Below are 13,470 nucleotides of genomic sequence, written 5' to 3' on the forward strand. Positions count from 1 at the left end.
TCACAGTTATTATGAATTCAATCTCACAACTTAAAAAAAATGGACAAACTAGCAATTAGAACTATACAAATTCATATTTCATTGGTCATGTAAAATTAGCAACCCATGCAAGGACATACATGTACACAATGATACTTACGTTAGCTGAAAACAATTTTGAATTGGAGACAAAAGGCTCTCTAAAAACTTTTATAATTAAATTTAGTTCCCTTATGTATTGTCGAATTTCTGCCATAAATGATTTTACCAAATCATAGTAAGTTTGCTCTCCTGAGGTGGAAGGCTCTTCATCAGTTAAATAAAATATATTTATATCTTCTACATCTTGATGAAACATATCCATCAATACCTACATAGTCAGAGATATAAAGTATAATAAAATATGAATGTAAAGTCAAATTTTAAGTTAGGCACTCTAAGTTATTCTTTGAATACAGTTCTTAAATGACAAAAAGCAAATACACAATTATCTCTTCTTGGATATATTGCCACAGCTCTTCCACAGATTCCCTAAAACAGAATCCAACACCTGGCATCAGGAACTGACTCGTCCAAGTTGTCTATGAACACTATCTATCACTGTCTGTCTGTCTCTCTTGTTAACTTATTACTTCTAATATGTTCCCAAATCCTATCCTGGATTTCTGACTTCGTTTTCTCATTTCATACCCTTGCCATCACTGCTTCATACCAGGGCCTCATCACTCATATCTGAATAATTCTTATAGCCTTCTAGTTGGCTTCTTTACCTACATCTTTTTGGAGATTGATCAAAACAAGTCCTTTTTTCCCCCCTAGAAGTCTACTATTATTACTCTTGCCTCAACCTCATCTTTTTCCTCTGTGAACTTCTATATCATTATCCCCATAACACAATAATAATAATAATAATGATAATAAAAACTTGTATTACTTTCTGCTTGTTTCACAAATACAAGTATCCCTTCATCAAATCCGAAAGCTTGTTTTATACTTCTCTTGCATCTCCTCCCTGTGTGAGTACAGTATGTACTAAAAAATATTTTATTTATCTGATTCATTTATAAGTATCAAAAATCTTATATTCATTGAAAAATAATTATTTTACAAACAAAATACTTATTCATTTAAAAATATGAAAACGTTTGAAATCTTTCATCAGACTAGGTGACTTTTACTCTATACATTCATATTCTAAAAAACAGACACTAAAGCATAATTAAGTGGATTCAGTAATCAGAAAGAATATTCCAAATCAATAAGAGTATACTGAGAAAAAATGGAATTAAATGCTTCATCAGAAAATATTTTCTTTTCTATGAAGTCATTTTTATAAAATGAAAATATTGCAGCAGTACAGTGCAACAACTGAGAACTTTAGACTCAGATCTGAAGGTCAAATCTAAGCTGAGAATTCTCAGAATTTTCTGGACCAATTTATCTCTCTAAATTTGTTTCCCTTTTATAAAATGTACATAAGAGCATCTATTGTAGGGGAGTATTATAAGGACCAAATGAGATGAGTCACATATATGTTTAACTTTCAAAAATGTTTGCTCTTAAATAGTCTTAGAGTAAAACCATAAAAGCAGTATCTTAAGAAAGCTAGGTATGGAAATAAACCTCTCAAGAGTTGTTAGTATTTTTGCATTTTCAAAAACTGTTTTCAAGTAAATCAAAGACTTTCTAAGTCTTTCAATATAAATAAAATTTTAAGAAATTCACATGTAAGAGATTATTACTGTTAACCCAACTTCGGCAAACATAAAAGAAAAACTGCATGACATGTTTAAACACGTCTTAATACTATCTATATAATACTCTGCTTACATAAACTATGAAGTGATATTTTGAGTACTCGCTATTAGATTATTAGAAATATACCTTAATACATAATATACGATTTTGTTCTGTCTGAATAGTATGTTAGCATCCAATGTTACAAATAAAAATTTAAGAACTAAACATACAGAAGATCAGTATCCTACCTTATCAGCACACATTGCCACTTTAATATCTTGTTCTGTAATTTCATAATGCCGTATATTTCGTACGTAATTCCCCACCAGCTTTAAAATGTCTGCAGAAATGTATTCTAATACTGCTACTATGTAAACAGAAACCTGGTGGTCAATTTTATAACCTAGGACCTCCTGAAAAATTAAAAGAAAAGCATGCTTAAAAATCATATACTATAAATTTGACAGTGGTTAAAAACATGCATACAACTTAGCTTAACTTTTACTGAGATCTGTAATTATCAATAGCATTTAATTTTACGTGGCTCATCTGTGAATAATATACATATTGCTATTTGAAAATGCAATCTAAGAAAAGGCATGGCAAAATTACCTATGATCACGTAAAATACTTAAGAAGTACAGGTTACTACAGAGATAACCCTTAACCTAGAAAGGGAAGTCCAAATTTAAGGGCGGAGAGAAATGCTCATTGTTACCTAATTCAGAATACCTGAAATTTACTATGACAAGAGGTTTTTTTTTTTTTTTTTTTTAATGCAGAAAGAGTTAATATATTATTGGTATATGGGAATATCTACTAGCCTTATATCTCTATCCTTCTTTCCAAAACAACCTGGGCCTCCCCAAAACCCAATGGCTCATTCCTGGTATATGGATTGTTTCAACAGAAAACATTCATGCTACATCTGCTGAACACTAGTGGTTATTAAGAGCATGTTATATAGGCCTATTATTAGACTTCAGAGAGAGCATGGGCCTTGTGGGGCTGACTAGTTACTATAGAAAAACAAATTTTATTTTCTAAATGATCCAATTAAGGGGGAAAAAAAAAACCTTTGAAATGAGAAGTTTATTTATAAGTTGGGGACAGGTTGCCTTTACCTTTAAGGATATGTTGAAAACTATTAAATGTGTATGTGATAAGCACGTATTAATAAAATGAAATATCCACAATTAGATGATAAAATTCAAAAATTAGGATTATTAATACAGCATGCATATACTTCAGTTTGTTAATTCTCTTAGAATATAAGTCAATGTATGAATAGTGAAAATCATAAAAAGAGAATTACAAAGAAGTATGTAATGACTAATAGTTTAGAATTTTCTATAACTTACACTTATTTCCTCAGACCATTTAGTAAGATATAGGCAGATATTACTATTCAAACAATCTGAGTACAAAACGTAACCTTTTGACACTTTTAAAGATCATCAAACTGTTTAGCTTTAAATCATGGAGATCAAATAGAACTGGATTTCCTACCACTATTACTTAGAGCCCTGTGACCTTGGACTAAAAGTTACTTAATCATTTTCTGTCTCAGCTATCTCATCTATAAACTGGGATGATGATAATATCTTTGCTGAGTAATAAAACTCAGAGATAATGTAAGAAAGCATTAACATTTTCCTTGTACAATTGTATGTACAAAATTACTGATATCAAAAGCATCATTAAGGTTTTAATTATTATAATACCTATATTTTTGATGTGAGAGTTAAACAATAGTTTGTTCATTGCATTAAAGAAAATAGAAATAGCATTATTAGAGTTTCCAGCAGTTATTAGTTCTGGAGAGATTCGACTAACTGATTTAAATGACAAGTTGGACTGCATGGTTTTGATGATAGTTAGGAAATTTTTGGCCAAAGAATTCCATATAACCCTATGGCAATCTCATCAAAGTCTCTGCTAATGGTCCCTATACAAAAGTAGCATCTAATGATGTGAAATAATAAGATCTGAAGGATTACAGGGACATTCAGGTCTAACCAACAAGAAGTTTTACAAAGTCTCTTTGATGTCCTACTAACACCTTAGATGAACAAAATCCACAATTACAAATTTTCTTAGTTCTTTCAATTTGCTCCACTATTATTATTGTTGGTATAAAATTATTTTAAATCATGTTGCCCAACTTACACTTTCCTATTATCTTACCATCCCTCCCCTTGTCATGATTTCCTAGAAAAATTTCAATGAGAAACTTTTATATTTAGTTGAATCTATTATCCATAAAATAAATTCTTAATGTTTTAATACTATGGATTTTATTTTCTTTTTAAAAGGCAAAAAAGCAGTATTTCAGTTTTACCTTTAATAAAGGATGAATTTTTTCTACTGGGAGAGATAAAGGATTTCTTCGTTTCCTCTTTTCAATAGCCGATTGGGCATCAGCTATTGCCCATTTATCAATTGGATGAGGAAAACTTTTTTGAACTCGTTCCTTGAAAAATAGGAAAATAACAGCTAAGCAACAAATATATTAAATAGTGCTCTTTACTTACAATTTACTTTTAAAGTCAAAGAATACCAAAAGTAGGCTTTTCGCATGTGATAAAACACTACAAACATACTAAAGAGAAAATTATAATTGTCGATGTATTAGTTTCCTAATTAGGCAATTAAGAAACTATATATTCCTAGTATTGTCTAGGGGGGAGATCACATTTTGAATTTCAACTTCACTGTGATAAAGCTAGTGACAAGAATGAGTAGAAGCTATTTTAAACATCACATATTAACATTCAAGAAACAAGACTTAAGCTTCAAGGTGTAAATATCTAAATCCAATTCTCATTCCTTTATTCTTACTTTCAATATCAATTACAAGCTCAAGGAAATCAAGGGTTAACACTGATAACGGCAATTTCAATACACCAGCTCATCATTAGTTTGAATCCATAAGTCAATTTTTAACAAAATACTTCATTTTAATTTCCTGAATTTATCCAGTTAGAATGTCCATTGAAAGTGAAAGAACAAATGTTAATGTAAAAGCTGAATGTTCCTACTTTAATATACTAATGTCATTCACTTCAAACAAAAAGTACTTTCATCCTCAAGTTTTTTTAAAATTATGTTTATTGAGATAACATTAGTTCATATAATTATATAATTTTCAGGTGTACATTATAATTTGACATCTATATATTCTATTGTGTGATTACCACCCAAAGCCTAGTTTCCTTCAGCTACAATATATTTGATCCCCTTTACTTACTTCATCCTATCCTTCCCCTAAATTTGACCTCCTTTACCCTGTCTACCTCTTCTTTCCCTTCCCTATCCCCTACCCTCTGGTAACCACTAGTCCATTGTCCACATCACTGAGTCTCTATTTGTTTGTCCTGTTCATTTGTTGCTTTTAGGTTTATACTGCACATTTAAGTGATGTTATATGATTTGCAACTTTTTTGTTCTGGCTTATTTCACTTAGTATGATTATCTTGAGGTTCATCCACGTTATTGCAAATGGCAGCATTTCATTTTTTCTTATGGCTGAGTAATATTCCATTGCATATATGTACCACTGCTTCTTTAGCCAGTCATCTATCGTAGGACATTTAGGTTGCCTCCATGTCCTGGCCACTGTGAATAATGCTGCTATGAACATCGGTTTGCAAATCTTTTCAGAGATGGGTTTTCAAGTCTTTGGGGCAAATACCCAGTAGAGAGATCGCTGGATCATATGGTAGATTTATTCTTAGTTTTTTGAGAAACCTCCATACTGTTTTCCATAGTGGCTGTACCAATTTGCAGTCCCACCAGCAGTGTATGAGGGTTCCTTTTTTCTCTGCATCCTCTCCAATATTTCTTATTACTTGTCCTGTATTCCAACGGGTGTGAGATAGCATCTCATTGTGATTTTGATTTGCATTTCCTTAATAGCTAGCGATGCTGAGCACCTTTCCAAATATTTATTGGCCATTTGTATGTCCTCTAAGGGAGAAGTGTCTGTTCAGGTATCGTTTGTGTTTGTGTTGTTATTGAGTCATATGAGTTCTTTGTATATTTTGGATATTAGGCCCTTATCAGAGGCATTGTTTGCAAATATATTTTCCCATTCGGATGGTTGTCTCTTTACCTTGTTGACGATTTCTTTTGCTGAGCAGAAGCTTTTTAGTTTGACGTGGTCCCATTCATTTATTTTAGCTTTTACTTCCCTTGCCTTTGAGGTCAAATTCATAAAATCCTCTTTAAGTCCAAGGTCCTTGAGTTTAGTTCTTATGTTTTCTTCTATGCATTTTATTGTTTCAGGTCTTATATTCAGGCCTTTAATCCATTTTGAGTTAATTTTGGTGTGTGGTGACAGACAACAGTCTAGTTTCATTCTATAGCTTAAGTTTTTAAAATTCACTTTCAGGATACCATAATTACAACCAGTAGAGGTCGCTACTACATACTTTTAACACGAATTCTGAATTCAGTATTAATTAAACGTCAGTTCTGATTATAGATCTAAATAAAAAGGTTTTTTCAGTTGCTATTAAAATGGAAAATAAAAAAGAGATTGCTATGTGATACTAGGGTGGGAGATAGGGGAGGAAAACATGTTGATTTATAAGAACACATAAACTGAAATTAGTTTAAACCATTCGAGTTCAATAAATTTTCTCATCTATGTTCAAGGCTAAATTAGCTTCCAAATATAAGAAGTGATCATTTTAAATCCTAATTAATGGAATTAGAGGTATATTGAAAGAAATTATTGTAAAAATGGAGATTATAAACTTTTTCAAATGCCTAGTTGAAAAGCAATATTTGCCAGGATACTATACCCTCATATAATAAAGACAACACAAAGGTCCAAAATGTTAGGTGAGTTTGACTAATTAATAAAGAAAAAGGAGAACAAGTGAAAGGGTAGAAAGGATCATCAAAATAAAAAATTCTTTTCCTTTTTCAAATCAACACTACAGACTCGCTAATCTAAAAATGACAAGAGATTTAAGACTAACTTTACCGCAGTTCCCATATCAATTTTAACTTGTGGTTAACTGAATGGGTATAATCATGGTACAAACCTTATAATGATATGGCACTTTGTCTTGCTAACATTTTTTTTTAACCTCAACTCATAATAAATAAATCCTTAGCATACTTTACAGAACATCCTTACACATCACACGCATACTAAACTGGAACGAAGTTTCATAAAACAAAACCTGCCCTTATTATGTGCAATGCATTGACATTTTCTATTTATTAAAAAAAAAAAATGTTAGCTGGGAAATACACTAAAGTGATCTTATGACTTGCTAATGGGTGATGACCGAGGAGGGCACAATGGTGTATAGTGGTGATAGAAAAGCAGTAGAAGTGAACAGAAGCTAAACTCGATCTGACAATTCTAAATATATTTAACATGTCTTTGAAAAGAAATCATTAGTGGAATTACAGAGGCAAACTGTAGACGTGGGTTGAGGTAGAAGAAAAAGAAAAGAGAACAGCAATCCTTTCCCATTTCAATTTTGTCCATCTAATTCCAAGTTTATTGTTTTAAGAAAGAAGGGTAAAGAAAACCCAAGAATGACAAAAGACAAGGTGAGAAAAAATAATGATGAAGAACATGTTTTGAACTTCCTAGTGTATTGTTGGAATCAAATTACCTATATACTTAGATAACAGCAAGAGTTAGAATATATGAGAAAAGACTGGTAGGGTCAGGAAAAAAAAGTGCCTTGAATGTGGAAAGGACAAGCTGAATTACTTTATCTCTTGTAGTAGCAAATTTAATTATAATTTTAGATCAAAAAAAATTTTCTTTATAATTATTTTATATATTTTTAAAAGTAAAGAAGCTGGAGGAATGAACAATGACTCATGAATTAGAATTCTATTACTCTGCTACTTTCAAGATTAATAATTTCATTTGTTTGAAATGAGAAACTTCATCTTGATTAACATCTAGTGGCTTTGAAAAAGTTAAATGAGATATAAAGCAAGGTATGAGATTCAGCTTAATCTCTTATTAGCAGAATCTTGCCTTTCCCTTTACATAATAAAGGAGTCTAAATAGACAATCCTGAAGATCAAGCCCAATAAAAATATTCTAGGGCCTATGAAAATTTCTATGCACGCACTTCAGTGCAAATATTCAGACCACAGGTAACTTTGAAGTCTTATTAATAGTAATAAAGGCTTACTATGGGACAAAATTAAGAGTACCAAAATCCATGTTATAAGGATACCTGAAAAGGAAGAATGAGAAGTTGAAAATATATTTGAAGAAATAATGATAGAAAAGTTCCTAACCTGATGAAGGAAATAGACATACAACCGCAGGAAGCTCAAAGAGTCCTGAAAAAGATGAATTCAAAGAGGCCCTCACCAAGACACATCATAATTAAAATTTTAAGGTTAAATACAAAGAGAGAATCTTAAAAAGCAGTAAGAGAAAAGTAAGTAGTTACCTACAAGGGTGCACCCATAAGACTGGCAGCTGATTTCTCAAAAGAGACTTTACAGGACAGAAGGGCTTGGCACAAAATAGTCAAAGTATTGAAAACCCAAGATCTACGACCAACAATACTTTATCCAGCAAAGCTATCATTTAGAGTCGAAGGACAGAAAAAGAGATTCCTAGACAAAAATAAGCTAAAGGCACTCATCAACACCAAGCCAGTATTATAGGAATTGTTGGAGGGACTTCTTTAAGGAGAAAAAACATGTATCAAAAACATGAATAAAGAATGGTAATAACTACATATTAATCAACAAGTACCTAAAATGGAAAAGGCTTAAGTACTCCAACCAAACGATAGGGAAGCAGAATGGATAAAAAACAAGACCCCTACATATGCTGCTTATGAGAGACTCACTCCAGATTGAAGGACCCACACAGACTAAAAGGATGGGGATGGAAAAGATATTGCCTTGATGGACCTAGAGGGTATTGCACTGAATAAAGTAATTCAGGTAGAGAAAGACAAATACCATATGATTTCACGTACATGTGCAATCTAAAGAATAAAATAAACAACAAGAACTACAACAACAAAAACAAACTCATAGATAGAGTATATTTTGAGGGCTACTAGACAGGAGCGGGTATTGGGAGGCGGGACGGTGAAAAGGGGCAAAGGGATTAAAAAGTAGAAATGGACAGATACAAAATAGTCATGGATATATAAATGTAACATAAAGAAAATAGTCAATGATGGTGTAAAAATATGTAAGGGGAAAGAAGGGTACTAGATTTAGTGGGGTGACCACTTTGTGAGCTACATAGATCTCTAATCACTATGCTGTGCAACTGAAACTTATTATTATAGGCCAACTATAATTGGAAAAAAAAAAGAACTCATTGAATTATGCATTGAGCAACTAATTATATATTATATTTTAATAAGGCTGGGGGAAAATATTTTTGTTAGGGTCTAAGTTTTGGGCCATGTTTGCCAGTGATATCGCTAATGGGGGAATTCCAACTTAGTGTGCATGTAAACGGTCAGTTGCACCTTCTGGGAGTTTTTTGTACTGCATTTTGAAGATTTCTGGGCATTTTCTCCAGAGAAACACAATCCACTGAGGCACAGTACTTTTAAATATCTAAAAGTGTCTCGCATTGTATACCTGAAACTAATATAATATTGTATATCAACTGTAAGTGGAAAATAAATTTATTTAAAAATAAAAAACAGTAATAAAGGCTTAGACTGTGTTTAACATTTTTTTCCTAAAAAGGTAGAAAATATGGAGAAAGTACCTGGAAAATCTAAATGTTAATGAAAAACATATTAGACATTATAAGGATTCTTTAGGATGCAAAGGAAAAGTTAAATAAAAAATCAATAGAAAAGAAAAGCAAACTTAAAATTTTAGGATATGACTCACGGGAAAAAGCTGAGTAAAAAAGGTGAAAGGATGAAGAATGAGGTTAACTGACTCTTACAAAACAGGCATGGGGATTCAGAGTAAGCATAGAGAATATGGTCAATATTATTTTAATTGTTGTATGTAGTGCCAGATGGGTGTTAGCGTAACTGGGAGAATCATTTCATAAATTATATAAATTTGTAACCATTGCCCTGTATACCTAAACCTAATATAAAATAATTTCTTAAAAAAGAATAAAAGTCTAAGGTTAAGGAGTCCAAGAAAGCCTGAGTTAAATGAAAAGAAAAATGTATCAGTGTCCTAAGAAATGAAAGTTGGTTAAATACAGGACACACAGGCCAGAAAGGGAAACAGGAAAGACATTACGAATGGAAATCAGTCTAGTCAACCAGGGAGAAATAAAGGACAAGTACAATTATGGAAGAGCAAGATCTAAGAAATTACATTTAAAAATATACTTTACTAGGGATATATCACACAAAAAATACTACTAGTTTTTGGTGCTAATCTTTTCTTTCTTTCTTTTTTTTTTTTTTAAGATTAAGTACAGAAAATGAAAGGGAGAACAAACCAGACCGGAATTATTTTTGTACATTATCTTCTAAAACTTAAATTATTTTGAAAAGATAGGGTCAAAAAATATATATCCTTCCTCTGCATTCCCAGAGCATTTCTATATACTTCTTTATTCATGTGGAACATGGCTTGACAGACAGTATATACTTAGATATTGGTGGCATGAATTAGTAAATATTGGCTACATCAATAAAACAAAATCCATTCATTTGGACTATAATAGTTTACAATTTGTGATGATCTGTAGTACAACTTAAAACTTTTTTTTATCACATATGTATGTAATCCATCAGTTTTCAAGCACTTTTGAAATATCTACTTTCCTAAAACTACAGGGCAATTGAAAATCATTTTTCGTTTTTCATTAAAACAAATCCCCTCAGAGCCAAATATCAAGCAAGAATTACCATGCTACTTTGAATTATGTTTATACTTCAAAGTATTCAAAATATATTCTTTATAAAAATTAAAAAATTTATATATTCCACTAACTCAAATTGATTTACTTTTATAGAACATTTTTTATATGGCCCTCAAAATTTTTTTTTAAATTTTGATGAATTCTCTCTTACCCTAAAATTTATTTGAAAGGCTTGCTAAATTCATGGCCCTTATGATTTTAAAAGAAAGCTCCACAATGTTTTTTTTTTTAAATTAAAGAAATGTACTAAAGAAATAAAGCATTCTAAGAACAAAGAAAATGGAAAATTATTTCTTGATAAAAGAATCTAAAACACTTATAGTCATCTAGATATTCCCGTATCTCCATATTCTTATCTAAATATCCTTCCAGGAATGGTATAGGAAGAAGGGTATTTACTACTAATTGAAAAAGACACAGGCTTCCATCCTTTTTTTAAACCTGTCCTACCATTCTGAGATTAATTGTCTAATATATAAAATAACTATTCATGAAGTTATTATAAGGACATAAAAATGTATACAACAGTACTTTGAAACTACAAAGCCTATTACACAACCGACTGCTAGTTCTATTACTGTCATATATTCCCTTTCAAAAATTCATTCCCAACCTAAAGCCAGCTCATTGGAATACACATGGCTACGTCTATTTTAAGGACCCAAGTTAACTGCTTAAAAATAACAAGGCAGGACACGGTAAATATCCTTGATATTTAAAAAGTTTTGAGTATTACAAAATTACAAAATAGCCTTTATTATTTAGTCTTTAGTACCTACATATTGATTAAATCTGTACAAGTGGAAGACTGTGAGACTCATTAGTAATTTTTGACAATTCATGATCTTCAATACTGGAAAATTATAAATTAGTTTCTATATTAATTAAAAGAAAGAAATCAGGTAAACATAGGTATAGCACAATGTATCTAGAAAGAGCTGAATTTAAATATGCAATGTTATCAAACTAGGAAATTACTGAAATGTGCCGACATTGAAATGATAAGCAAGACAAAATCTGTAACTCCATTCTAATACAGCAGGCATAGGGCTGAATGCTGCATTTCATAAACATTGTGGGAGATCCTAACTAGGCTCCAAAAGAGCAAATGGAATCATTAATGAGAGTCAGGCACCAGTTTTATTCAAGATCTAGTCTAGGGGCAATGTAATTAGTGCCTAAGGGAAATTATGAATAAAAGTTATTTGACCTTATAATTCAGTGGGAAAATAGGATAAAAAAATGTATGAAATCTACTTTGAATTACTTAAGTAATCAAAGTAAATTATTATTCCATAGTACACAATCTTTTCTACATCCATAACCTCTGAAACTGAATGTTCCTTCAAATCTCTTTGCTTAACTGAAATCTAGATCTCCCCTGAAGACTTCTAGAGCAGGAACTGCCCTTGTCCCAAAGCTCAGGGGTCTGCAACCCATGGGCCAAGACTGGTCCATAGCCTGTTAGGAACCAGGTCGCACAGTAGGAAGTGAGCGGCTGGTCTGTGAGCTAAGCCTCATCTGTATTTGCAGCCTCTCCCCAGTAATAGCATCACTGCCTCAGTTCTACCTCAGATCATCAGGCATTAGATTCTCATAGGAGCACTGGTCCCTGGTTCCAAAAAGGTTAGAGGCCACTGCCAAAACCCACATGAAGGTGGATTCAGCCTTTTTTACACTCCGCAAGCTGATTCTGGAACATCACTCTTTTCTACTCATGTAAAGTCCTGCCATAATCCTGTGTGACTTTACTGTCTACATTAAGGACACATAAAATACCATGACCTCTCATATCATCACCTCTAGTCCAGCCACTACCATATGGCACACCTTTTTATAACCATGTTACCACAGAAATCTTAAATTCCAACAACTGTCTCTGATCCCAATCTATTCTGTTTCTCCCACTCAGGTATTCTAGTGTTATCTGACCATATTAAGAAATCCAAAACCCCGTTACCTCCATATTTTTCCAATCTGTCTGCTCTTTCTTACCTGGCAGAATAGTTTAGTAGAATATGTGCCCCAGAAGCTTAGACTTTCTGGGTTAGAGTCTTGGCTTCGCTACTTATTAGCTGTGACTTTGGGCAACTTAATCTTTCTGAGTTTCAGTTTTTCACATTTATTCATTCAACATTATTTCCTGAGTGCCCTCTCAGTGTCAGACACTGTTCTAGGTGACAATAACAAAGAAAAAAAAAAAATCCTGGGGTTTACATTCTAGTAAGGGAGAAAAAGAGCGCCATCTTCCTCATGGGGTTATTAAAAACTTTTAAGTGAAATATAAAACATGAAATTGTTTAGACCAGTGCATGATATTATAGCAAATATTTAAATATCAGCTATTATTACATTTCACTTTTTTCCTTATCCAATTTAGATTTTTTGATGTTCTTTTCAGCAGAGTTTCTCATTGCACATGTCTATATATCAATCCCTCAGCCCTCAGGGAAACAGAGCAGGGCCTGGTGTAGATAGAGATATGTTCTCTCCAGTTAACTGTGTGCCATAAAAATCATTATTATATTCTATGTGTGTTGTGTCCTGAAAGGGCTGTAAAACGCTACTAGTAACAATTTCCACAATTCCTTTGCTCTACTGTCCTTCTATTATATATCTGTGGTGAAAGACCATTCAAGTCAACTATCCTTTTTATTCCCACACTTACTTGAGTACTGCAAAAGAAATGGCACAGAAAACCAAAGACTCGTACCTATACATTCGAGGTCATTAAAGTCAAATAAATGATCCTTCATCACTGCCATAGAACAACTTTTATGTTTCTGGTTTTATCTCCCATTTTCTATGGTCAGTACTTCAAACCTTTCTTTTCTCTCAAGCTTTTGACTCCTGCAGGACTCAATTTAGATGCCTCTGCTTCAACG

General features: G+C 32.3%; 1 protein-coding gene across 5 annotated transcripts in view; it reads right to left on the bottom strand.

Moving 5' to 3' along the window:
* SOS1 (SOS Ras/Rac guanine nucleotide exchange factor 1) overlaps positions 1–13,470 on the bottom strand; it is a 129,769-nt gene that overhangs the window by 64,079 nt on the left and 52,220 nt on the right. For 4 of the 5 annotated variants that reach the window (XM_016162183.2, XM_016162176.2, XM_016162167.2 and 1 more), the window contains exons 3-5: positions 4,061–4,192; positions 1,968–2,132; positions 140–349 (exon numbers count right to left, since the gene is read on the bottom strand). The exons of the other annotated variant lie outside the window; for it this stretch is intronic. In XM_016162183.2, the coding sequence (XP_016017669.1) occupies positions 140–349; positions 1,968–2,132; positions 4,061–4,192 (507 nt within the window). The remainder of the gene's footprint in view (positions 1–139; positions 350–1,967; positions 2,133–4,060; positions 4,193–13,470) is intronic. 5 annotated transcript variants of the gene reach the window in all.

This window comes from Rousettus aegyptiacus, unplaced genomic scaffold, assembly GCF_014176215.1.
Source record: "Rousettus aegyptiacus isolate mRouAeg1 unplaced genomic scaffold, mRouAeg1.p scaffold_m13_p_7, whole genome shotgun sequence".
Classification (NCBI taxonomy): Eukaryota; Metazoa; Chordata; class Mammalia; order Chiroptera; family Pteropodidae; genus Rousettus; species Rousettus aegyptiacus.